General features: G+C 39.7%; 1 protein-coding gene across 4 annotated transcripts in view; it reads left to right on the top strand.

Moving 5' to 3' along the window:
• The window catches only part of PCSK5 (proprotein convertase subtilisin/kexin type 5), a 449,146-nt gene that overhangs the window by 75,787 nt on the left and 346,854 nt on the right, over nt 1-26,505 (top strand). For all 4 annotated transcript variants that reach the window (XM_066367966.1, XM_066367965.1, XM_066367968.1 and 1 more), the window contains exon 3: nt 15,011-15,124. In XM_066367966.1, coding sequence (XP_066224063.1) covers nt 15,011-15,124 — 114 coding nt within the window. The remainder of the gene's footprint in view (nt 1-15,010; nt 15,125-26,505) is intronic.

Genomic DNA, 26,505 nt, shown 5'->3' with positions numbered 1-26,505 from the left:
AGCAGGTGTGGCAGTGTCCATGGCCCTTTCTCGAGGAGCCAGGACTTGGGAAGGTGGCTGGGAACGGTGTTCCAGACCACATCCCTCTGCGGTGCTGAGCCACCCCCTCCCCATGCACCAGTGGAGCTCAGTGGGGGAGGCTGGATGCATGGTGAGAACTGTGGACAGCCCCGGGGGCAGGCAGTCACTCCATCACATTTCCATGAACGTGGACACAACAGACTCTGGGTAAGCTGTCCAGAACACACAGCACGAAGGAGCACCCTTGACAGGGGACAGAGGCAGCTTCCGGGTCTTCACACTGAAAACGTGTCAGATTTGATGACAGTGATGAAAACGTGTTTTCTCTTTCCTTCCCCAAGTGTTGGCCCCAGGGCTCTTATATTTGACTGGGGTGGGTATGAATTACGAGTTCAGGGAGAGGGAGGCCTGGCCCAGTGACCTGACACTCCTGAGCTGTGACATGAAGACCGCCAGGGAGCTGGGAGTGTGCTGGGTAGGGGGAGTCCTCACCGGGCGATCACTGGCCAGGCCCTGCTCCAGGATTTTATGTGCTCTGACCTGCAGGTCTGATCAAGTCCCACCTTGCTGGAAGCCTCTGCAGTGGCTTCTGAGGTGAGGAACAGCACTGAGATGGAGAAAACAATTGGTTTGCTTTGGGCAACTGGATTTCGGTGAGAAAATGCCAGTCCCTTTGCCATTGGCCCAAGGGTTTTGGACAGTGTTTTTTCCTGGGGTTGAAAGGCAAGCTTGTCTCTTACCCTGACCAAAGTAGCTGTTTGCTAAATATTTTAAAAGGTGATGATGGTGTTTAAGAGCTGCCACAATTCCAGTGTTTTCATTGCAAATCACCCCTGCCCTCTCTGCCAAGTATAAGGTTAAAGTTCAGGGGAAAAAACAGGGGTGGGAGGGAATATAATGGAAACCAAAGTCATAGACCCTCTCTGCAGGCCAATCTTTCTCACAGCTCTCTGCTGCTTGGGAGCCCGACGTGGTGGTGGTGACAGTAGGGGGTGGTGTCTTTGTCCAGGCCTCTTCCCACTCATGACTTCATACAACTGACTTATGGATGTGGTGCTCGTTTTAGGTTTAAAAATGAAGGTTATCCACAAAAATACATAGAACAACACTCATGCAGACTTCACTGCATTTGCCCCTAAAGTTGCACATTAATCTTCTAGCTACGGGAGGAAGAAAAGACATTGATTTTTTAACCCAGCTTCTTTTGATTCATAGAGTTAGAGTTCACCAACATCACAGTTGGTAGTGTCTTGATTTCCCATATTTGAAATCTTGACAATGAAGAGATTCAAAGATTCTGGGGAAGAAGAAAAAACTGAAGAGCTTGGAGTAGTGAGAATGCCTCACACCAAAAAAAAGAATGAAATGGACCAGAGGAACACTCGGGTATCCAATTCTGAATTTATGTACTCTCCTCCCTCCGTTTTCCATTCTGATTAAAATCATAGCAGTAGGGTCCATGGACATTTGGAAAGAAAAGCCATTGTCATTTATGTTTAAGTGGCTGGAAGAATAAGCCAATATATGCAGTGGAACTGAATTAGTCACCTGGGAAGAGTATTTCTCCCCATATGAATCTAACTCATGATTATTGCTTGTGAGCCATAGAACTAAGTGGTAAGTTATATCAAGAAGGAAGATGCTGACATTCTTTTGATATTTTGTGGATCACCCCATGTCCTTTGCTTGGAGAAGTAATGAGAGTGACTGCCCTTTCCTTTGCCAGCATTTGCCTCTTATATCAATCTCAGCTGAATTGAACAATTTCTCCACTCAGTACAAAATAATGCCTGCCTTTGTATTCACTTGCTGTATAACTTGAGGGCATCCAGTTTTTGCAGCTACAAAGCTGGGAATATCTTGAATAATTTGTACACAGAGTTGCAGGATTGGTCCAAGAGGACCAAAATCCAATAAGTGATTACACTTTGTTTTAAGGGAAAAATGGTCATTCTTGCAGATATCTGAAACTTCAACTATGCTAAGGGTAGAAGGAGATCTAGCATATTATTTCCTTAAATTTGTTGAATGAGCCTGACCAGGCAGTGGCCCAGTGGATAGACCGTCGGACTGGGATGCGGAGGACCCAGGTTTGAGACCTAGAGGTCGCTAGCTTGAGTGCGGGCTCATCTGGTTTGAGCAAAGCTCACCATCTGGGACCCGAGGTCACTGGCTTGAGCAAGGGATTACTCGGTCTGCTGAAGGCCCACGGTCAAGGCACATATGAGAAAGCAACCAATGAATAACTAAGGTGTCACAACGAAAAACTAATGATTGATACTTCTCATCTCTCCGTTCTGGTCTGTCTGTCCCTATCTATCCCTCTCTCTGACTCTCTCTTTGTCTCTGTAAAAAAAAATAAATAAATAAATAAAAAAAATTGTTGAATGAATTTTATTAATTTCATTGCCTTGGCTTTCAGATCACTTAGAGGATGATTATCCAAAAGACAAATACATACAGAATGAAGTCATGCCATTGTGTTTTCCATGAAATGGTAATCCTGATCCTAGCATGAAGCTGGAGGGAATTACATGCCGTCCCAATTTAATCCCTACATTAAGATTTCATTTAATCAAAAGTGTGAATTTAACCCCAGGTGGCATTCAGACAGAAGAATTCGTTTTTAGCTACTTTAGAATTTCATTTCCTTTTAATACTTTTAAGCAATCAAGATTGTTTTCAAATTTCCTCTCATTGCTTAAATTAATTGTCCTAAATTCTAAAATAGAAGGACCTACAATCCAAGTTAGAAAATGCAAGATTCTTTGGATGTAATCTCGCCATTTAATAAGTATCTAATGAGTTTATATCACTAGCCAATACCTTTTAATGTCTCTACAACATGTGCTGAGTGCCTCGGTGTGCATGCCTATTCAAACATGTGTGCACACAGGTAAATACATGCATGGATAGGTACATACACACTTTTTTAAAACAAAATTGAATTGTTTTACCTACTGGTAAGCACTTTGGTGTGTCTAGGAATAGGGAGCTATAATTTTTGTAGAGGACAGATTAAGTTTGCCTCAGAAGACAAAACATCACATTCGAGATAAATATTAAATAAGTGTCTTATCTTCAAGAAATTTTAAGAAACTTTGGGCAGTGACACAACAATGGGAAAATGAACCTAAGTGAAATAAGTAAATCAGAAAAAGCTAAGAACTATGTGATTTTACACAGAGGTGATATGTAAAACTGAGACTTATGGACATAAACAAAAGTGGTTACGGGGGGAGGGGGAGGGGGCGAGAGGAGTAAAGAGGAACAAATATACAGTGACGGAAAATGATTTGACTTTGGGTGATGGGCACGCAACGCAATGAACAGTTCAAATATTGTGGAGTTGTTTACCAGAAACCTATGTGTTCCTATGGACCAATGTTACCCCATTAAATTTAATTTCTAAATAAATTAGAAAATAAATGAAATGTAGCACAAGGAAGAAAAAATAGTTGAGGCAGTGACATAATAATGGAAGCAAAAAAAAAAGTCATTGAAAGATAGGGAAAAAACTATTGCTTATGAGTATTATTACTACTGGCTGGAAGGGACAAAGTCTTAAATTTAAATGTTTAAAGATAAGTTTTCTTTAAAACTTGCCCTAACATTTCCTTTTCTTATCAGCTTAGCACCTTTTGCCGCTTAGATTTGAGTTGGTTTCTAGTCATTTTCTTGCTCTTTGTATTCCTTCCTTCATATCTGCTTTTTTAAAAAGGATTTTATTTATTGATTCTGAGAAAGAGAGGGGGGGGGGAGATGGCAGGGAAAAGCAGGAAGCATCTAATCATGGTTGCATGTGCTTTAACCCATCAAGCCTGGGGTTTCAAACTGGAGATCTCAGGATTCCAGGTCAGCGCTTTACCCACTGCGCTGCCATAGGTCAGGCCCTCCATATCTGCTTTTAAAATCATACTATTGCTTTGATTGTGGTCTAGTCATTGACCACTAAAATGTTGGAGATACTCTTTGTTAGGCTGGGAGAATGCTACGCTGAGTACTGTGGGATTCCTTGACTTGATTTAACCACAGGCTCTTGCAGTTTATGAAATGAGTTCTGGCAACTACAGTAATAGTTCAGGTTCTTCACCTGTGTCAACAACTACTTTATCCTACTGTGTTTATCCATTTTAATCATAGACTGTCATTTTTTGCTTCTGAGGTTTAGGCTGGTAAGATTCAGGAAATTGTCCCATCTCAAAAGATAAGAATCTGTACAGTAATAGGTTTCAGGTCCAGGGGTGGGGGTGTGATTAAACTGAGAAGGGTGCCATGATTCATTAAAAATATGTAATCAATGTAGAACGAACACATTCTTCATTGATACATTTGTTGCTAGTAACGTAATCATCCTGTGCTACTACCTTCTTTCTGTTGTTAAATATAAAATATTTTATTATACTTGGTAGGATTAAGCATCGACCTTTTTTTAATTTTGTATCCTCTCCTGTTTAAAATATTCTGTTATTTTTTAATAACTAGAAAACTTAGACTCTACCTACTAAAAATGTATTAATGCAATGTAAAACTATATTGTCCATTCATCTTTACCTATTATTGCGGCCTTACTGCCAAATTTTGCCTTTGATACTAGGGATACAAAAATCTTGTTTCTTTCTTCCAAGAAGTAGGAAGAAACATGCCATTAGAATACAGCACACTGAGTGCTATAGTAGTATAGCACAGTATATTTTTCGGAACACAGTAATATTTTACATATGAGAATGTAGAATGCCAACAGTTAATGTGATTTGCCCACAGTGGCCAGGCTGGTGATTGACAGTATTATATCAGGAACTTGGGAAGCATGCTCTCCCATGTCACATTCTGCACTGCCTATCTATGACATTGTCTAGCCCAGCTCAAACCCTCTGCATGTATGAAGAACACACTAGATATTTTTACATGTAACTCCAGATATAACTACAGTTGACCGTTTTAAAAAATTTTATTGAATTAATTGGGATGTAATTGGTTAATAAAATTATATAGGTTTCAGGTGCACAATACTATGATACATCATCTGTATATTGTATTGTGTGTTCACCACCCAATGTCAAGTTTCCTTCTGTAACCATTTATCAGCCCTTTAGCCTCTTCTTACAGTTTACCCTTGATCTGATTGCCCACCCCCAACCCCTACACAGCTGAAAATCTGCATATAACTTTTGATTTCTCAATAACTTAACTACTACTAATAGTCTACTATTGACTGGAATCCTTACTGATAACATAAACAGTCGATTAACACATATCTTATATGTTATGTTTTATATAGTCTTCTTACAATAAATAAGCTAGAGAAAAATATTAAAATCGTAAGAAAAATATTTGAATATTTTACTGCATTTATTGATATTGTAAGTTTACATTGTTCACAAGATGAATCATTTGTCTGTACCCACATCAGTGTTGTTTAAATGATACACAGTAGATGTTATATGTATTACAGTAGACATTAAAAATGAAAAGATGCTTGATCAGATGGTGGCGCAGTGGATAGAGCATTGGGCTGGGACATGGAAGACCCAGGTTTGAAACCCTGAGGTTGCCAGCTTGAGTGTGGACTCATCTGGTTTGAGCAAGGCTCACCAGCTTGGGTCCAAGGTTACTGGCTCAATCAAGGGGTCACTCAGTCTGCTGTAGCACCATGGTCAAGGCACATATGAGAAAGCAATCAATAACAACTAAGGAGCCTCAACAAAGAATTGATGCTTCTCATTTCTCTCCCTTCTTATCTGTCTGTCCCTATCTGTTTCTCTCTCTGTCTCTCTTTATTTCTGTCACACACACACATACACACACACACAAATAATAATAATAATGTGAAAAGAAATTTATAGGTATAATAATGATTCATGCATTGATAATGAAGCAGTAGCATGATTGCCTAAGTGGTAGGATGGCTTCATGGTAGCAAGGAAATATCCAAAATTCCTTCCAAGATATTTATTGAAAAAAATTTACATATAAGTGGACCCATGCAGTTCAAACCTGTATTGTTCAAGTGTCAACTGTACCTTGCTTTTTATTTATTTATTTATTTATTTATTTATTTATTTATTATTTTTTTTGTATTTTTCTGAAGCTGGAAACGGGGAGGCAGTCAGACAGACTCCTGCATGCGCCCAACCGGGATCCACCCGGCACGCCAACCAGGGGGCGATGCTCTGCCCATCCGGGGTGTCGCTCTGTTGCGACCAACTAGAGCCACTCTAGCGCCTGGGGCAGAGGCCAAGCAGCCATCCCCAGCGCCCGGGCCATCTTTTGCTCCAGTGGAGCCTCGGCTGTGGGAGGGGAAGAGAGAGACAGAGAGGAAGGAGAGGGGGAGGGGTGGAGAAGCAGATGGGCACCTCTCCTGTGTGCCCTGGCCGGGAATCGAACTCAGGACTTCCACACGCCAGGCCGACGCTCTACCACCGAGCCAACCCGCCAGGGCCTACCTTACTTTTAAAATATAACCTAACATTAAAATTGCTTTGTGAGATTTGTCCAGCAACAGATTTTTTTTTCCTGGAGTTGCAGAGGTGGAAACTGATATGTCCAAGATTTCAGGGTTAAGGAACTATGTCTTCTGATTTCCATGCCTGCTGCTATACTAAATAGCATTTTATGCCCCTACCCTTTTCTTATACTTGAATGCTTTATATTTGGGACCTTTTTATCTAGAAATCATTTTATAATTTCTCTGCTGTTTAGATGACATTAAAACTGTCATTTTTACTATACAATTGAAAGGACAGAATCTGCATCACAGCCTCTTACTGTACTAGTTTGTAGTGGCTACAATCCCAAGGGTACCATCCCTAGATATGGAAAGAGGGTCTCTATGCTCTAGAGGGCTTTGTTCATCCTTATTTCAGCTGAGTTGATCCCATCATCTGGAGTTGGTAATATGCCCACACTAAACCTTCTAGATGATATTCCTGGTAGCCAGGAGCCCAGAATTAGTTTACCAGATGTCTGGGAATTCACTTCCTTGATTTGTGAGTCTCTTTTCTAATCCTTCCACTAGAATGGCTTCCTCATATACCACCCCTAGGCCTTGAGGAATTGCTGTGGATATCTGTGGCCCATGGATAAGCTACAGACAAAAATAAAGAGATGGTCATTCTAGGGATTTGTATTAACTACCGTAGTTGCCTGCAAAATATTTTCTTTGAGATGTTTATGCTGCTGATTCCTTCAGAATCCTATTAAAATATCACATCTTTCAAAGAGGCATTTCTTGATCACCTTATCTAAAACAATCTACTTCTCCATTATCACTCTTGTCTTCTTTATGTTATTTACTTTTACACCATTTAACACTATGAAAGTCTATTATTTAATCTCTTATCTATTTACATGCTGTTTTCTAGCTCCCACTAGAATGGAAACATCCTGAAGGCAGGAAATTGGTTATTTTGTTCATTCCCATTCTGTAACATTGAGATCACTCCAGGGTATAGTAGAGACTCAATATACTTCTTTTGGACTGAAAAGACAAATGAAAGAAAGGGCCTTGAGGTTGGCAAATACATTTTACTGCTTTAATTAGATGTAACCATTTATTTTTTCCTTTTATGTGTTATCTAATTAGAAGCTGGGGGGGGGGGAACAGGCAACAAATTAGAAAATTAGAGTTTTAGAAACATGCAGAGAATAGTAAAATAGTTTAAAGGGAGATATATGACTTTAATTCTCTGAGAGTAAGTAATACAGTTAGAACAATAATGCCATGAGTTTTTCACTAAACAAAAGGATTAAATTGATGACAAATTTCTAAAATTTTAGTTCTTTTGAAGAAAGCCAACTAGTTATAAAATTTTAAGGCAGTTAAAGCTTTTGACTGTGGCATGTATTATCTTCTATTTTACCATGGTGCACGCACATGTGGTATTTATTTCAAAACTTCCTTTTCAGTGACTTTTTAAAAATTACATGATTTCTCATATTTCTGACTACATGACCTGCTAATATAGGCATCTGATGTTTTCAGTCATTAAATAGTATTCAAAGCATCTATTTCAAGCAAATCGAGTAAAAATTTTCCATCAAATAAGAAGGCAGTACACATTTTGTTCACTGGTAGCGATCTAAAATAAGTAGAATTCAGGTGGTTTTGTTTTGTTTTTTTCTTAAAAAGAGTGACTCAAGCCTGACCAGACAATGGCACAGTGAATAGAGCATCAGACTGGGATGCATAGGACCCAGGTTTGAAACCCCAAGGTCACCAGCTTGAGCATGGGCTCATCTGGTTTGAGCAAGGCTTGCTAGCTTGAGCCCAAGGTCGCTGGCTTGAGCAAGGGGTCACTCAGTCTGCTGTAGTTCCCGGGTCAAGGCACATATGAGAAAGCAATCAATGAACAACTAAAGTGTTGCAACGAAAATTGATGCTTCTCTCTCCCTTCGTGTCTATCTGTCCCTTTCTCCGTGTCTCTCTCCCTCTGTCACCGAAAAGAAAAAAAAGTGACTCAAAGCAAATGGAGTGACTCAAATCAAGTAACAATATCAATATTTATTAACTCACTAATTACCATTTTCTAGATGGGGCAAGATTTCTAAAAACAACCTCTCATCTAAATATATACTTTTAGTAGATTTTCTGATTCTTTCATCGATTAACTTTGATTTCTTGACCAGAATTTTAGAAAACTTTTGGGCTCTGTTGACTTCCAGTTTTAAGGCTTGGGAGCTACTTGTTGGTACTGAATTGTCTTCACGATCCTTTTATACATTTAACTCATCCTTCCCCCCCCCCCTCACATCCTCTATTTTGTTTTCAGAGAAGAAAATAGTGGAATCTTCATGCTCTTTTCCCCCATTTTGTCAAAGCTAATTTAAAAAATGAAACATGGAATCTCATATATTTTATTTCCTGGCAAATCACAAAATGAGTAACATACTTTACTGCCATCCTTTCTAAATATTAATCTTGCTTCTTCACAGAAGGACTTAAGATCATGTATCACCTGGAACGCCTACCTCACCTCTCAATTGCACTTTACACAAACTTTATTCCTGGTCAAATCAGAGAGGAGATTATATAAATAAAATTTCAAAGCTGAAAGAAAGAGATGGGAAAGCATGTTAGTCTGTCTTCTCTTATTTTCTAGATAAAGAGTTTACAAGGTCACACAGGTGGCTGATGGCAAATTTAACCCTTTGAGTAGTATGAACGTTCATGTACATGCTCACTTAATGGGTTAACAAAAAACTCACTACTCAAAGGGTTAAGATTGTAAACAAAGATTCCCAAATGCCAGCCACATTTTGTTACTTATCTTTTCTCAATAATTGCCATGTTGGAACATAATGTAAAACCATCTATGACACATTTTTATATAGTATTTTTTTCATTATTGCTTTTTTAAAAATATGTTGTAATGTAGGTCACATTTGAAATCATTGGATTATAGGAGAGTAATCAATGGAATATATTAAATGAAGGGAAATTTTAAATTGTATAGGTGACATATTCACATGGTTCAAAAATAACAAGGAATTAAAGGGCACACAGTAGAAAGTTTCCCTCCTCTTTTATATCCCAATCACCTAATTATTCCCTCAGAAAGCAACCAATGCGATCATGGTTTACTGTGTATAATAATTTCAGAGAGATGTAAAATTGTAATATCTTGTATAGACTCTACCTTTGTCTTTTTCATTTTCGGTTGCATCATGGAGACAATTCTCTGCCAAGTGCATTTTCTTTTATGGTTATAATGTCCTTCATTGTATTGATGATAGGTTATTATTTATTTAATCCCTATCCACATATATTCAGGTTGTTTATAACTTTTAGCTACTGTTAGCAGTGCTTCAGTAAATAACCTTGCATATTTACATGTGTCAATAAATGTGCAGGATACATTTCTTACAGTAGAATTACTTTTAGAATTCTATAGAGATCATCTGGTTACTCTTTATAATGTTGTAGAGGTTTACATTCCCATCACCATTATAGGAGAATGATGATTTTCTAACTACCTCACTAATTAAGTATGTTATCAATATTTAGATTCTTTATATCTGAAATAGGAAAAAAGTTATCTTAGTGTAGTACTAGTTCAATTTTTGTCTTTCATGTATGAGCTCAGGAATATTTTTGTATGTTTAAGCAACTTCATAAACCTTTTTAAAGATTATTATGTTATTGTCCCTTGCCTGTTTCCCAACTAATTTTTTTCTTATTAATTGTAGGAATTCTTTATATATTAGGGAAACAGCTCTTTGTCCAAAGTCGGAACTATAAACATTTCTCCAGTTTTTGTCTTTAACTTTGATTTTGGAGTTCTTTTGCCATGCTAAATTTATTTTTTATGTAGTTGAATTTATCAGTTTTTCTAAATCACTTTTTTTTGGGAGGGGTTATTCTACTTAGACAAGCATTTTCTACTCTTAGATTATTTTTTTTTACATCTTCCATATTTCTCATGTACTTCTGTATCTAAATATGATTCATTTGAAATTGACTTTGATATAAGATGTGAAAATGGTTTCTGTTTTATTTTTCCCCTTCAGTTGATTCTTATTTCACCATTATTAATGAAGTAACCCCCCCCCTCCGGTATTTTAGGATAGCACCCTATTGTATACAATATTCTTATATATTTTGGATCAGTTTCTTGACTTGCCATTCCATTTTATTCCATTTATATATCTGTAGAATTTGCTACCAGGATATATTTTAACCTATTAGCTTTGATATATTTTAATACCTAAAAGGCTGATTCCTTCTCACTGTGGGACACATTTTTAAAGTGACACCATTATTTTTTATAAATTTCAGCTTTGCTGAGGCATAATTGACATATAAAGTTGTAGGAGGTTTAAAGTATACATCATGCTAATTTGATACATACATATACACACACATTGTGAAACAAGTTCCCCCCATGCAATTATCCTATTCGTTGCTTCACATTTATTTATTTTGTATATGTTTGTGTGAGAGAACATATTTGTTTTACTTTCAGCAAATTTCAGTTATACAGTACAGTGTTACCAGCTTTAGTCACCATGTTATACATTAAATCCTCAGAATTTGCTCATCTTATAGCTGAACGTTTATACCCTTTTACCAGCCTCTTCCTGTGTCCCCTACACCAGTCTTTGGCCACCACTTTTCCATTCTCTGTTCCCATGAGTTTGACATGTTTAGTTTCCACATGTATCATCAAGCAGTATTTGTCTTTCTCCTGACATCATATTTTGTTTTCTATTTGTATTTATATACTAACATATAATGTATATTCATATGATTCCATTTCCCCCCATTGCATGCCTTCCCCGTGTAAATGGTATCAGAAAGTGGGTAAAAACCAAAATAAGGAAATACGAGTTCAGCTGAGATTTGAGAGTAGACTTCCCATCATTATCAATTAATGTGTTTTCCTTGACAAGTGCAATCTGATAAAGGGGACCATCTTTAGCAAAGACTCAGAAGAGGCAAATGCTTGATGTTCACTTGGACTATAAATCATGTAGCACATATATGTTGAAATTAATGGAGGATAGATTGAAGATTTTGAATCTTGTATGGTTTTTATACTCCAGGTTAACTATTTCTATAATACATAGGAAACAGCACTTTTAGAAGTTAAACCAGTGAGGGTAAGCACACAGGTTTCTTTTTCTTTTTTTTATTCTTAGACTGACCATAGTTTTATGAAAATGAATTTCTAAGTCTTTTTTCTGGCATTGGACTTTTTGGCAAGAAATGAAATCTGTATAATGCATTACTTGTGAGCTTTTGCATAAAGGGCTCAAGGACAGACATATGGATACTAGTTTAAAAATATAAATATGGTCTTTCCAGTCATAGAAATCTTCCGATCCAAGAGGTGCTTTTCCCGCTTTCCAAAAATTGTAGGGCTATATATGCATACTCATAAAGCAACCAGGCAAAATACACAGTGTGTGATGCTAAAAAAATCCCCACTGTACTATTCTTGAGTATTGCAGCCCTATGATCAGTAAGAGTGACTTATAGTCAGCTCTAGATGCCTAGTTGCTGTACCACCTTCTAGCCACCAAGCCCTGTAAATAAGCATTTTTGTTTGGTGAAATTACAGAAGAGATGCTGTTTGGTAAGATATTTTGTTCTATTTTAGTACCTATAGTTCATCTAGGAAAATGGCAGCATCTTGGTTTACTCACAAACTTATACCATTTGTGTGTGTATAGTGAGTATATGTGTGTGTGTGGTGTGTATATATGATGAAGTGTATTGTAGTAGTGTCATTGTAGAAACAATTATCCACCCCACCTCAGTAGTGACTTGTTCTGATCTCTAGCAGTCTCTTTGAGTCCACAGTGGGGAAGATTTAACACTTTCTGGTTTATGGACACATATATGTTGGCAGTTTGGAATTTATGGAGGCTGTTAGGAAAGGCCACTGCCAATGTAAGATTAGTTTGAAAAGAGTTCTGTCTAAACAGATCTGCAGCCTTCTTTTGCCAAGCAACAAATATGAAATGGTTCAATATCATTGGAGTAAGACTTAGAGACTATAATCTACGGATCACAGATATAATTAATGTAGTCAAATTTTTCAGAAATGGTCTAATTACTACAGTAATAAGGCCTATGCTAGATGTCAGTCATAGCGATAATTTCATTTTTATGAAGTGGAAACTTGTGGAATACTTGCTAAATATTCCTTGGTAAAATATTAGTTCCTTCAAAAGCAAAGATTATTCTTACCCATCTTCATATTCCTAGCACAGTGTCTGGTATAGAATTGGCACTTAATGCTTTTTTTCAATGATTAAATAAGTGAATGAAACTCATAACATAGAATGATTGAAATCAAGAGATTAAAATGTGTTTTGGAAATAGAAAAGCATATGCATGCCCATGCCCAAGCTTGCTGCTCTACTTGGAGAAGGAAATTGATTTGTGTCCTATATTTTTAGAAACACAGTCATTTAAAAATTACTCTCTTCATTATAAATAAATTTATGCACATTTTAAATTCCACATTAGTTTTAATGTAATTTCTAAAAAGCATTCTCTTTAATTAAAGAAAAATGATTGTTTTCTATTAACTTCCTTGACAACTATTGTCCAATAGTTTGAATAAATAATATGTAATACCGTTTATCCTGTGTGTGTATGTGGGGGTAGGGGTGTGTGTGTAAAATGATTCGGTGCCAGAGGGTCACTTGGTCTAGATTAATGAAAATAGGAACAGGAAAACTTTTATTTTCCAGAATATTATTTTTTCATTTATTGCCTTTTTTTCTGTATTAATTTTGCTTACCTTACCTATCGGAGCAGGCACATATATGATGCTTGGCTGTGATCATAGTCATAAACAGAACTTATATTTACTTAAGAGGCCATGTAATTAATTTACTTTGCTAGTGATGTGAGGAATTCACAATTTAAATTCATCTTGCATACCAATATTCTTGTTTAATACATTTCCCATGAATATATTTCTATGAGAATCATAGAAATTTATTAGTTTGGCTTTTGGCTTTTACTGTTTTATTTACTGCTATGCATTTTGAGTTTGTTAATTAGTGTTTTATATCATCTTGAATCAAGTAGCCAAGAGAGGTTTTGAAATCTTTACTGAATGGGTGGGGATGAAATCACAGCAGTGGGCTACATAATCCTCTCAATTTTGAATTCTTTTATGAAGAGTAGGGCTAAATGGTGGAAAAGAAACTTTTAGAGTAGTGTGACTAAATTAGCTATGGCCAGAATAAATCAAAAGAAAATGAGGAGCAAATTATAAAATGTCACCAAGGCTGATAGTGCATTTGAGATGCTTGATTTAAAATGGAACATGCTTATTTTTATTTTGACATAATGTTATCTATTTTTAAAAATACTGCCATTCATACTACCATTTAAGTTGTAATCCTGTAGTAAGCTCAAAGTTCCAAGTGCTTTGTTTAAGCAAAAGTTACAGGTAAATATTAAGACTTTCTCAAACATGGTAGGTTTGAATTGAATTTTAGAATTGGCAAGGAGCCTATGGCTCAGGAAACTGAGTTCTCCAATTTTTTTGCCAGAGACAAGCCTAGGGCTTTAGTTTTCTGATTCCTCTCAAATAGTACTTTTTCTACCAACTGTGTTGTAGAAAGCATTTCTTATTTTTATTTTTAAATTTGTGATCCTGGAGCATTTGCTCCCAGGATGACTTTTTTTTTAAAAAATTTAGTGAGAGGAGGGGAGGCAGAGACAGACCCCAACTGGGATCCACCTAGAAAGCCCACTAGGGGGCGATGCTCTGCCCATCTGGGGCACTTGCTCCATTGCAACCAGACCATTTTTTAGCACCTGAGATGGAGGCCATGGAGCCATCCTCAGTGGAGAGAAGCAAGAGGGGGTGTGGAGAAGCAGATGGGTTCTTCTCCTGTGTACCCTGGCCAGGAATTGAACCCAGGACATCCACACGCCAAGCTGATGGATCACAGAGCCAACTGACCAGGGCCTGAGGATGACTTTTAAATATGATGTTTAATCCTGGAACATTTAAAATTTTTGATGTGTAGAATAAGTCAGAGATCATAAACTATGGCCTGTGGGCCTGATTATAGCCTGCCACCTGTTTTTTTATATAAAGTATTGCCTGTGGCACTACAATGGCAGAATTGTAGTTGCAACAAAGATCATATGACCTGAAAAGCCTAAAACATTTATTATCTGGACCTTTATAGAGAAAGTTTGCTGACCTTTAATATATAGTAAAGATGAAAAAATTACCTTAAAAACTGACAGTGTCAATTTGCAATAAACTGTAAGTGGTGTATGCTTTCTAAAAAGACTAAAAGGTTAGCATATTATTGAGACATTGAATGATCTGCCATAAAAGACAAAAATGCCTACCTGGATAGAATAAATAAATAAAGTTAATTCTTAAGACTGAAGCTCGTGACTTAAGCAGAATTGATTCAAGGTGGGAAATGCTTTAGACTCTATGATTTATGTTTTACTAACCCTGACAGGACTTGAATACTCAGCAGATATCCTTCTTCTTGGCAGGTGGAGTGGATCCAACAGCAAGTGGTAAAAAAACGGACCAAGAGGGATTATGACTTCAGTCATGCCCAGTCCACTTACTTCAATGATCCCAAGTGGCCAAGCATGTGGTATATGGTAAGCTTCCCTGGCCTGCAACTGTCATCCAGTTTTGTGTTGTGAAGGGACATTTGACAGGTCTGGAAGAGCACAGAAGCAGTGCCCAGGGTTTTTTTTCTGTTTCAAGAAGTCATTATTTGCCCTGGCCTGTTGGCTTAGTGGTAGAGTGTCAGCCCAGTATGTGGATGTCCCAGGTTCAAGTCCTGATCAGGAAACACAGGAGAAGCAATTATCTGCTTCTCTACCCCTCCTCCTCCCCTTTCTTTCTTTCTCTCTCGTTCTCTCTTTCTCTTCTCCTGTAGCCATGGCTCTACTGTTTCGAGCACATTGGCTCCGGGTGCTGAGGATGGCTCCTTGAGCCTCGCCCTCAGGTGCTAAAATAGCTTAGTTGCAAGCATGGCCCCAGGTAGGCAGAGCTTTGGCCCCAGATGGGGGTTCCTGGGTAGGTCCCAGTTGGGGCACATGCAGGAGTCTGTCTCTCTGTCTCCCCTTGTCTTACTTGGAAAAGAAGAAAGAAAAAAAAGTCACCATTTGAGATTGGTTGATGACCTATAATGTTTTCTGGACCTTTTTTGAACTTAGCTCTTTGGTTGTAAGGATAAAGTGAAGTGAGCTCTAATGCACAGAATTTCTGTTTGAGAGCTTACTCTTCATCATAGATTTCTAAGATTAAGCTAGAGGATAGAAAAATATACTAAGGTGCAGATGCCCTTAGACATGTCAATAATTGTGTTTACCTCTGATGCACATTTATTCCACCTTAAAACCAGTCTGGTTTCTAGGAAATGACTGCTGATAAATAACAGATTTCTGACTTAAGTCATCTAATATGTGCCTTCCGACTTTAGGTAATAGTTTTTAAAACTAGAGGGGGAAAATAACTAGTTGGAAAGCATTTGACTTACAGCTAGTTCAGTGGTTTGAGCAAGCCTTTCAGTGAGGGAAACTGAACACATTGGGGAGGGTGATCTGCCAGTTCACTGGACATTGAAAATACACTTCTCTAGTCTTAGAGTTTTATGTTCATGATCCCTGAGACTATATTGATTAGAATATATTACTTATTCTTAATCATGAAATCCATATGTCACCAATTTGCCCTATAATCTGCAAAAATACTTTTTTCTCTCTTTCAAAGATGGTTATTGCTAATATTTGGCAGTGTATTTTCCCCTGAGCAGCTTTATTTTCTGCAGTCTCTGTTTCTGCTTTTTCTAAATCTGGAGCATTTCGCACAGTTGCCTCCTACTTTCCTGCCTCCTTGCCTTCCATTCCTTCTGCTGGAAGTGCTCCTCCTGCCCTTCCTCATCTTTGGTTAGGAGTCTGCCACCTCTCAGAGCCCCCACCAGAGACTGACTGCTCCAGCTCTCCCGGGTCCTCCTCTGTCTAGTTTTTGCTTCCTCCACTCCCCGGGGTTCTCTGTCCATGCTGCTCATGGCATCCTTCACTTGACCCTTTGTTTCCTAGTTATTATTAATATTTAAAATCTCCTCTGTTACAGTGGAGAGGTCACTTACATCCACCCCCGCTTCCATGCCTGGGGACTCAGCCCAGCACCTTGCAGTGTGAGGAGTTTGTGTTTATTTGGAAATGAATGGATGTGGCTGACCTTGCCTCCAATTTCCCTTTCCTTGGGCTTACCCAGAAGTAGAAGACTGTAGAAATATTTTCAACCCTAAACAGAACTTTACACAGAAAATTTTTCATGCATAAGGGAAAGAAATATATATAGGAGCCATAAAGCTAAGTTCAGAAAGAGGTGGGACCCTAAATAGCATTTAAGTAGGAATCACCAGAGGGGACAGTAAAACTCTTGACAGCCTATTAGCTCCAAGACCAAGAAAGAATGAACCACAGGGGAAGGCATTAGAGTGAGTGTTGGCAGGAGCTAAGGAGCTTTGTCTGCACTGACAAAATGATAAGAATGTAATGGGATTAAGATAGGATGGAAGCAAAAGCCCTTTCCTCCCATGTTTATAAGGCCAGAGGGAGGGAGACAGACCCTCCTTGCCTTACTTCTCTTCTTGCAAAGAGCCAAACTGCTGTTTGCCTCTGCCCTGCTGGATGGTGGGAGGAAACAGCTGCTTTCCTGATGCTCTCATCACTCTAGCAGGGCAGGTTGGGCTCTTGTAGGAACCATGGCCAAGGAGTCTCTAAAGGTTTCAGTGCCTGTAGAGCAAGCTCTCTACTTCCAGGAATCTCTGCTCTATCTTTGGAAATTTCTTTTCAATAAGAAGCTAGATTAAGGAAAGAGCTTTTGCTCAGCTGTTATATTGGAAATTTTTCAACACATTTGATAGTAATTCAAATAGGTAATATTTATTGAGCACTTATTGTGCACCAGTTAATGTACTATGTACTTTATGAGCATTTTTCTTTTTTCTTTTTTTCTAAGTGACAAGAGGGAAAAAGACAGATTCCAACATGCGCCTCCACTGGGATCCACCCTGCAAGCACTCTTTGAGCAAAGCTCTGCCCATCTAGGGCCATTGCTCGGGAACCAAGCTGTTTTTAGTGCCTGAGGCAGAGGCTGCATGGAGCCATCCTCAGCACTCAGGGCCAACTCACTCGAACTAATCAAGTCATGACTGTGGAAGGGGAAGAGAGAGAAAGGGGGAGAGAAGGGGGAGGCATGTAGAAGCAGATGGTCACTTCTCTTGTGTGCCCTGACTGGGAATTGAACCCAGGACATTCACATGCCAGGCCGATGCTCTACCATTGAGCCAACCAGCCAGGGCCAAGTATTTTTCTAATGGAATGTAAACAAAAGTGTGTGTTACTACTTCCTCTGTTATGAATGAAGAGTCTGAGGCTCGTGATATTTAGGTAATTTGCCTAAGATCACCTTGCCTGAAAATGGGAGAGTAGAACGGGGCTGTCATGTCTGTTGGGTATTCTTCAGAGCATCCTGGTGGCACAGTGGACACCGGGTGCTGAGTTCCTCCTCCTCCCTTTTTCTGGGCCCTGGGCCCTGCATGCTGCAGAGTGTTTGAGGGCTTCTTGATGAGGTTCCATAGGGTCCTGCCGTCAGCTCATTAGCCTGGTCCTGGGCCTGTCACTCTAAATTTATCACAGGAGAATGGAGATTAAAGAATGTCATGAAGTGTGCCTGAGTGTCTCTTTTAATTAATTTAAAAGCTTTGCCCCTGTCGCTCTTCCCCTTGGAGACTGGTATGTGAAGCCATTATGTCTAGCCTTCAGGCGTGGGCCGTATATTTAGGGAAATGTGCTTTTACAGTGTTGGTTACAAAGCTGATGGCTGTATAATTAGTCCTCTGTCCTGAAATTCTGAGCTCAGGTTTCCAGGTGTTGGGAGGGCCCAATGTTAGAGCTCCTTCTTGTCACATGACAAACTTTTCTGCATCTAGTTTTTTTGGCATGGTAGCCAGCACTGAAGATTTAGGAAAACATGATTTTTGCTTCTTAAAGCAGATCAGTAAATCAGGAGAGGAATATATAAGTGCAATACAAGTTTGCTGGGCAAAGGAACCCTTCTAAAACTTTTTTGTGATCATGCGCATATAACCAGCCCCTGCTTCTTGGATTTGGGGCTGTAATCTTCGCTTGCAGGTTTCCTTCTTCTGTTAAAATATCCTGAGTGACTTTTATAACATATCCGAGCATGAGCACCACTGTCAGAGATTCTGTTCTGCTGTAGAGTGGGTGCAGACAGCGCATTTCTTCAGTCTCTGGGTGATTCTGATGTGCAGCAGGACCAAGAAGCAGGGCAGCCAGGTGTCCTGTGCAACTTGAGTGCCCGAGTCTGACGTGGTACATGCTCAATAATTGCTGATGGAATAAATAGATGAGCAAACTGGAATAAAAGCAAATCTGCAATCATCTCCATAGTAAAGAAAATAATGCTCACTTAAAAAAAATAATTAATTATTAGAGAGATGGAAGAAGAGGAAGGAGAGAGAGAAAAAGAATGGATTTATGCATTCATTGGTTGATTCTCATATATGTCCTGATCAGGGATTGAACCTACAACTTTGATGTAATGGTACCATGCTCTAACCAATTAAGCAACCTGGCCAGGGCATGCTCACATTTGTTGGGTACTTAGTATGTGTCAACCATTTGGCCAAACTTTTAAAAGTCTTATCTTATTGCCAGTGTTCCAGTGGGTTAAGAACTATTATTATTTTCACTTATGCTTTCATTTCCTCACCTATAAAATGACGATAAACAAGTTAAGTAACTTGGTCAAAGTCATCATTTAGCAGGGACAGATCCCTGTATTCAAACCCAGTCACTCGGACTCGAAGGGCTCAACATCCTTGCTTCTCCAACTAGCAGGCATCAGAACCATTTGGAGGGATTACTGCTCACCCATCTCGTATCCCCCAGCAGAGAACTGGGAATTTGCATTTTTAACAAGTTTCCAGTTGATGCTGATGCTCGGATCGCGGTCCCGTTTGAGATCTTACTGTGCTACTATACATTAAACATGAGGTTTCTGTGAACACAGCTGGCTCCCATCTCCCCATTATGAACTGGGGGAAGAAGGCCTTTTATGTTTATGGGACATTTTAAAGCACACTTGGTCAATTTATCTTGTTTTTCTTGATCTTATACCTTTTACTCACTGACAAAATTTTCAGTCTGGGAAGCTGGCAGCTTTAATATGAGAAGCTGTTATCACTTTCCTTGCACAGATTGAAAATACCCTTGGCTTATATATTCTTTCAAGATGCTCCGTAGACAAAAAATATCTAATAGGAAAGGTAGTGAAAATTTGGCCTAGTCTTTGGGAACTCAGTGTAATAGAAATGGTTTTAATAGGCCACTCTGGCCCTGCTAAAGAAAATACAGTTTGACTCGAGAGAGAGCATGGCTAAGTAAGATGCCTCCTCGAGGGCCTAGGAATGCCAATCAAGCAAATTTATGGAGTTAAGTATTGTTTAAATTATTATAAAATATTTAAAACATACAAAAAGTTTAAGGACTACCATAAACCCTATCTGTCTGCCCCCAAGCTAGGGAATAGACCATCATCTCTCTATATAGTTGAAGCTACCTATTAGTCCTATCCTGATAGTGTCCCTTTATCCCCTACAGTTCAGGAGTCTCCCCCTGTTGGTAGGATACTTCTCTTTGAGGGAGGGGTTAGTCAATGTAGAATGGATTAACAGTTTTTGAAATTATCATAAAACACACATTCAGGCCCTGGCTGGTTGGCTCAGTGGTAGAGCACCAGCCTGGTGTGTGGAAGTCCTGGGTTCGATTCCCGGCCAGGGCACACAGGAGAAGCGCCCCTCTGCTTCTCCACCCCTCCCCCTCTCCTTCCTCTCTGTCTCTCTCTTCCCCTCCCGCAGCCAAGGCTCCATTGGAGCAAGAGATGGTCCGGGCACTGGGGATGGCTCCTTGGCCTCTGCCCCAGGCGCTAGAGTGGCTCTGGTCACGACAGAGCGACGCCCTGGATGGGCAGAGCATCGCCCCCTGGTGGACGTGCCTGGTGAATCCCAGTCGGGCGCATGCGGGAGTCTGTCTGACTGCCTCCCCAGTTTCCAGCTTCAGAAAATACAAAAACAAAACAAAACAAAACAAAAACACATTCAGGCCCTGGCTGATGGTTCTAGTGGATAGAGCATCCGTCGGCCTGTTGTATGGACATCCTAGGTGCAATTTTCAGTTGGGGAACACAAGAGAAGTGACCATCTGCTTCTGACCTCCTCCATCTTTTCTTTCTCTTCCTCTTCCCCTCCCACAGCCAGTGGCTCAGTTGGTTCAGGTGAGGCCTCAGGTGCTGAGGATATCTCCCTCAGAGTGTAACAGCCTCAGGTGCTAAAAATAGGTCGGTACTCAAGCATTGGCCCCAGATGGGATCGCCGGGTGGATATTATTGGTGCACACACGAGAGTCTGCCTCACTCCCTTCCCTCCTCTCACCTAAAACAAACAAAACAAACAAACAAAATGTAGTCACAGATGGAACTGAACACTTGGGCCATTGAAGTCTCAAGGAGACAACCTGGCACTGCGACTTTGATGAAAAAATAAATTTAATAAAAAAACTCTTTCATTCCTTTGGTCATGCAATTATTTTAGTGCTTACAGAAATTGATGTAGCATTGTATGGCATTTCTTGTCTAACTGTTAAGAACTAATAATGATTTTGGAGAAGGTGATAGTAAAATTACTTAATTTTTTTCCCCCCTGCTTTCTGAAAGGCAGGCTCAATTCAAGAGAAAAAAAGGACTCCGGAAATCTCGCTGTTTGACTTTCAGACTCGAGTAATTAGTATGATTGATATTCTTAACTCATCATCTTAGTTAGCACAGTAGAATTCTTTTGTGATAAATATTGGGTGGCCTATTTAACATGCATTTGTTAAAGCCAGGCTGTAACGAATGGGCTCACTTATTGATGCTCTTCCTCAGAATTCATAAAAGCTCTCTGGGTGGTTTTTCTGAGGGGGGGGGGGGACATTTGTCGATCAGCAGAGTGAAAATTAGCTGAGTTCGGCTGTGCATGTGGGGCATCTCTGCCAAAAAACTATGTACTAGCTAGTGTAGTAATTGCAAGAAAAGATTTTAAGCCACATGGTTCTTTCTCGGCCAACTGGGTGGCATTCAGTACTCAAGAGTTTGAGGTATTGCTGTTTCTCTGGTTGGCACACGTTTTCCTAATGATTTATGCTGTCATTGGACTAATAAAACCTGGTGGAGTTTGTGGTGTTATTGTCCTGGCAGCTTGGGCATCATCCTTTTAAAACACCCCATTTAGCTGTTTTAATTGAAAATGCAACATGGTGCGAATCTGCAACCATGTGGCACATCTTGATGCAAGCAGGAGGCCTTGGGAGAAAAGCTCAGCTCCAGCCAGGCAGCAAATGATTTACTGGTAGTAACTACCGGGGGTTGAGATGTGGTTTTGGCATGCTAGTATTTGCTTTGAACTCGCTCTGTGTCTTATAGAAAGTTATTTTAGCTCTCAACCTTAGCTCATCCGAAAAAATGAGAACTCTGGATTAGATGCTCTCTTAAATTTATTCCCGCTTGAACTGCCTCTTGTTCCACATGGCAAGCGGAAATGGATATTGAGTCTAGGGAGAACACGTGCCACCAATGGGCCCTTGTCTGGACTTCCAGATCAGCCCCACTCCAGGAGCCACCAACTGCAGTTTACTATGCTCCTATTTCATTACCACTTCAAACTTACTATGTCACCGGTGTTGGGCTCCCCAAGACCATTTGGTGATTTACTGGAAGGACTCAACATGCTTCAGCATATTGTTGTATGCGTGACTATGAGGTATTTCAATGAAAGCATATAACACAAGTCAGCACAAAGAAAAGCCACGTGGGACAAAATCTAGGGGAAACCGGGCCTAAGCTTCCAAGAGACTTCTCTCAGTGGAGTCACACAGAAAGCACTTAATTCGTCCAGTAATGAATTGTGACAACATATGTGAAATGTTATCTTGGGACACTCATCAGGGACTCAGTGCTCAGAGTTTTTATTGGGGGAAGGGTCATATAGGTATTCAGTGCCTACCGTATATCAAAATCCCATACTCTCAGAAGGTTTTCAGCATGAGCCATATTGTTTGCATAAACAGTTTAAGCACAGTGAGACATTCTTCTGAGGGAATGATGAGGAAACCCTGCCCATATTCAAGTTCCCAGATGCCAGCCAAGGGCACTTAGGGAGCCAAACACATGAGTTGGCTGAGTTGGAATAATAGCTCCTCCTTTATTAAAACATTGTGTTCACTGAATGAATAAATTAACACCAAGAAAAAGACTCGTAAGTGATAATTCCAAGGGAAAGCAAACTTAAATCCTAAATATGGTCTATATTTGTTTTGCAACCTAGAAGGTCTCCACTGACTCAAAGTTTTTCTGAGGTAGATAATCTATTCATGCATGCCTACATGAAGGCATGCGTTCATATTTAACAGAGATTTCTTTTTTCCCAGTTTTTCTGGGAAACTTTACAATGTTCCTGACACCAAAGACAAACTAGTGAATGGTACCTTCTTGAAGGATGAGTAAGTAGAGCATTTAATGGGCAGAAGTTTGGTTAATTTAAGTTAGTTTGCCTAATTAGTTGATGATAATTTCACTAAGGGTGCCATACCAGAACCCTAATTGGAACTTGCTGATTAACTCAGATAATTATAATGATTTCATTGTCCCACATGATGGTTGTGATGGAAGTCCGTATATTAGGAATAAGTTAACCTATAATTAACTAGTCAAAGTGCTGGAAGAGGTCAGTAATTAATGATCCACTTGGAAAAATTACTTCAGATAATATTCATTTTTCCCTGGTGCAAATTATTACAACCTTCCTGAATTTCCTTGAGCTCAGTATAACTTACTTCATACTGGTAATTAATCTTCTCAGCTTCCCTTTCAGAGAGTAAATATATGTGGGGAGTCTGGCCCTTCGGACCTGACTCTAACATGATGAAGAGTCTGTTAACAGAAACAAAGTTGTTTTTATCAAGATTTTTAGTCATGATTTTTCTTTAATTAGTAACTCATTTTCTGTTGGAGAGCAGATAGCATTGACTGCTGAGCTCACTTCATTGGTGGTTGTCTACTTAACATGTTGATTCAAGTTCTTTTATCAAACGGTTTCTCTGAATTCCTCATTTTTCATTTACTTTGCACCCAGAATTGAGGTTGGTCCTAGTAGTAATCGAGGGACATTTTTTGCCTTATTTGAACCCATTCCTCTGCCAGTAAGTAGGGTTCTTAGTAAGTACTCAGTAAATGTTTGTTGATAAAAAGTGAGGAGTCAATCACTTTGAATTCATTTTCCAAATTGATCGAACTGAATTTGACTCTTCCCTAAAAGATGATGGTGCTTGCTTTCAGATATCTGGAGTTGAGAATTCAGATTCTAAAATCATTTGAGAGGGAGGCCTCTGGAATGCTGTTTTTTTCTTAATTTTGTTTGACAGTGTACTTGGCCAGGAAATGAGTGGGGTAAAAGAAAGAATTCTTAGTGATCCAATGATGAGAAGACTCCAAAAGATGGAAATGCCTACATCGCCCGGGGAGGAGAATGTGGTAACCATCTTCAGATAGAATGCACAGGCATATCAATGTGACTTTTCCAGTTTCTCAAGTGTTAAAAAAAATCCTTGGTAGGCCATCTCAGGCTATGAGCTGAGATTCCAGGCCAGTGATGGATAATCCAGTATGCAAATAGTGCAAGCTGAAAGAGATGCTATATATACCCCAGATGACACCAAATTACGGTGAGGCATAGAATGAATCTATAAATTCCAGATATAGGATTTGATTACCTAATTGCATAGGTCACAATTGAAATTGGGTTCATAATGCAGGGGCACTGTTCTTTAGAGTTGATGATGTGGACTTAGCAAAAACTGTTTGCTGATTATTCTTTCCTTGATTAATAGAACTTGATAAGAAATCTAATTTCTTCCTTTATGCTAAGGAAACAAAAAAAGTCAGTTTGGATGGTGACTGGTCAAGTAATTGGTACAAGATTTACAGAATAATCTTAAAGACTGCTAGGCAGAAAGGTAATTTTTTGTTTTTCTTTTTTCTTTTAATTTCTTGGTGAGTTGAATTTTGACTCTCATTAAAAAAAAAAGCCTACTGGGATGGTGGTTCCGATTCAGACATTCTAAATTGGCATGTCTGCAGCAGAGAAAACAAAATTATGCCCAGGTAGCAGAGGACTGTGTTCTCCTAATGAACTCTTTGCATGATTTCCTGAAACATAGTTAAATTAGTGTCTTAGAAACACGATGTTTGGGTTTGTTACCTAGTGATAGAGAAACCATCATTACCTTTCAGAGAATTAAGAGAACTTCAGTGCAGCTCTCAGCAGGAATACGTTAAACATAGCAGGGCTTGGCCGGTTGGCTCAGCGGTAGAGCGTCGGCCTAGCGTGCGGAGGACCCGGGTTCGATTCCCGGCCAGGGCACACAGGAGAAGCGCCCATTTGCTTCTCCACCCCTCCGCCGCGCTTTCCTCTCTGTCTCTCTCTTCCCCTCCCGCAGCCGAGGCTCCATTGGAGCAAAGATGGCCCGGGCGCTGGGGATGGCTCTGTGGCCTCTGCCCCAGGCGCTAGAGTGGCTCTGGTCGCAATATGGCGACGCCCAGGATGGGCAGAGCATCGCCCCCTGGTGGGCAGAGCGTCGCCCCCTGGTGGGCGTGCCGGGTGGATCCCGGTCGGGCGCATGCGGGAGTCTGTCTGACTGTCTCTCCCTGTTTCCAGCTTCAGAAAAATGAAAAAAAAAAAAAAAAAAAAAAAAAAAAAAAAAAAAAAAAACCATAGCAGGGCTACATAATACTTTAGATTGTTCCTGTTCTGCTGGAATGTTTTATATACCCCTTCTTGTTCCTCTGCGTGCCCGTGCTCTGTATCCCAGGCCTTCTCCTTCACAGCCAAGCACACGAGCACGCAAACACAAAATCTGTGCATGTTTTTGTAATTAGTGCTTGGAATCAGGTGGTCTTTCAGAAGAAGATACTGGAAAAAAAAAAAAAAGCTCATAGACTAAATTGGAATGGGCCTGAAAAATAACTTGATTCAAATCTTGAGCTCATACTAAATATCCACCTTGTATATTTTCTTATATATATATATATATATGTTTTTTTTCCCCCCTGAAGTGAGAAGCAGGGACAGGGAGGCAGAGAAACAGACACCCAGATGCGCCTGATCGGGATCCATCCAGCATCTCCAGTAGGGGGCGATGCTCTGCCCACCTGGGCAGTTGCTTTGTTGCTGCTGGAGCCATTCTAGCACTTGGAGCTAGAGGCCATGGAGGCGGAGGCCTTGGAGCCATCCTTAGCATCCGGGCCAACTTTGCTCTAATGGAGCCTTGACTGTGGGAAGGGAAGAGAGAGAAAGAAAGGAGAGGGGGAGGGGTGGAGAAGCAGATGAGTGCTTCTCCTGTGTGCCCTGGCCAGGAATCAAACCCAGGACTTCCACACACCAGGCTGGTGCTCTACCACTGAGCCAGACCAGCCAGAGCCCACCTTGTATATTTTCTATAACCAAAAATATACTCTACTTCAATAGCACTTTCTTTCCATAATGAACAATTCCATTAAAAAATACTTTCTTGTTCTTTATCAGAAACTTATGTCCCTGTCACTTTGCACACTCCTCTGGTCTAAATTTCAGGTTAAGGATCACATCTGATCCCTATTTCACCAGCTTTCACTACAAACATTACAGATACCTCTTTGGAAATTTAAAGCAAAAGTAGGGAAAATCATAATGAACACCCATGTCCCCATCAGCAACTTTATTAATTATTGATGGAAAGCCAAAAAGCCAATATTCATTTATTTATTGCCCCCACCACTTTGATTAAAGCAATTCACACACCGCATTTTATTTAATTCTTGAATATTATAGTAGTTATCTATATATAAGGATAATTTTTTTACAATAAAC

The sequence above is a fragment of the Saccopteryx leptura genome, chromosome 2 (assembly GCF_036850995.1).
Source record: "Saccopteryx leptura isolate mSacLep1 chromosome 2, mSacLep1_pri_phased_curated, whole genome shotgun sequence".
NCBI classification, from domain to species: Eukaryota; Metazoa; Chordata; class Mammalia; order Chiroptera; family Emballonuridae; genus Saccopteryx; species Saccopteryx leptura.
Note: the sequence above shows the minus strand (reverse complement) of the source record. Positions and strands in the feature narration are given on the sequence as shown.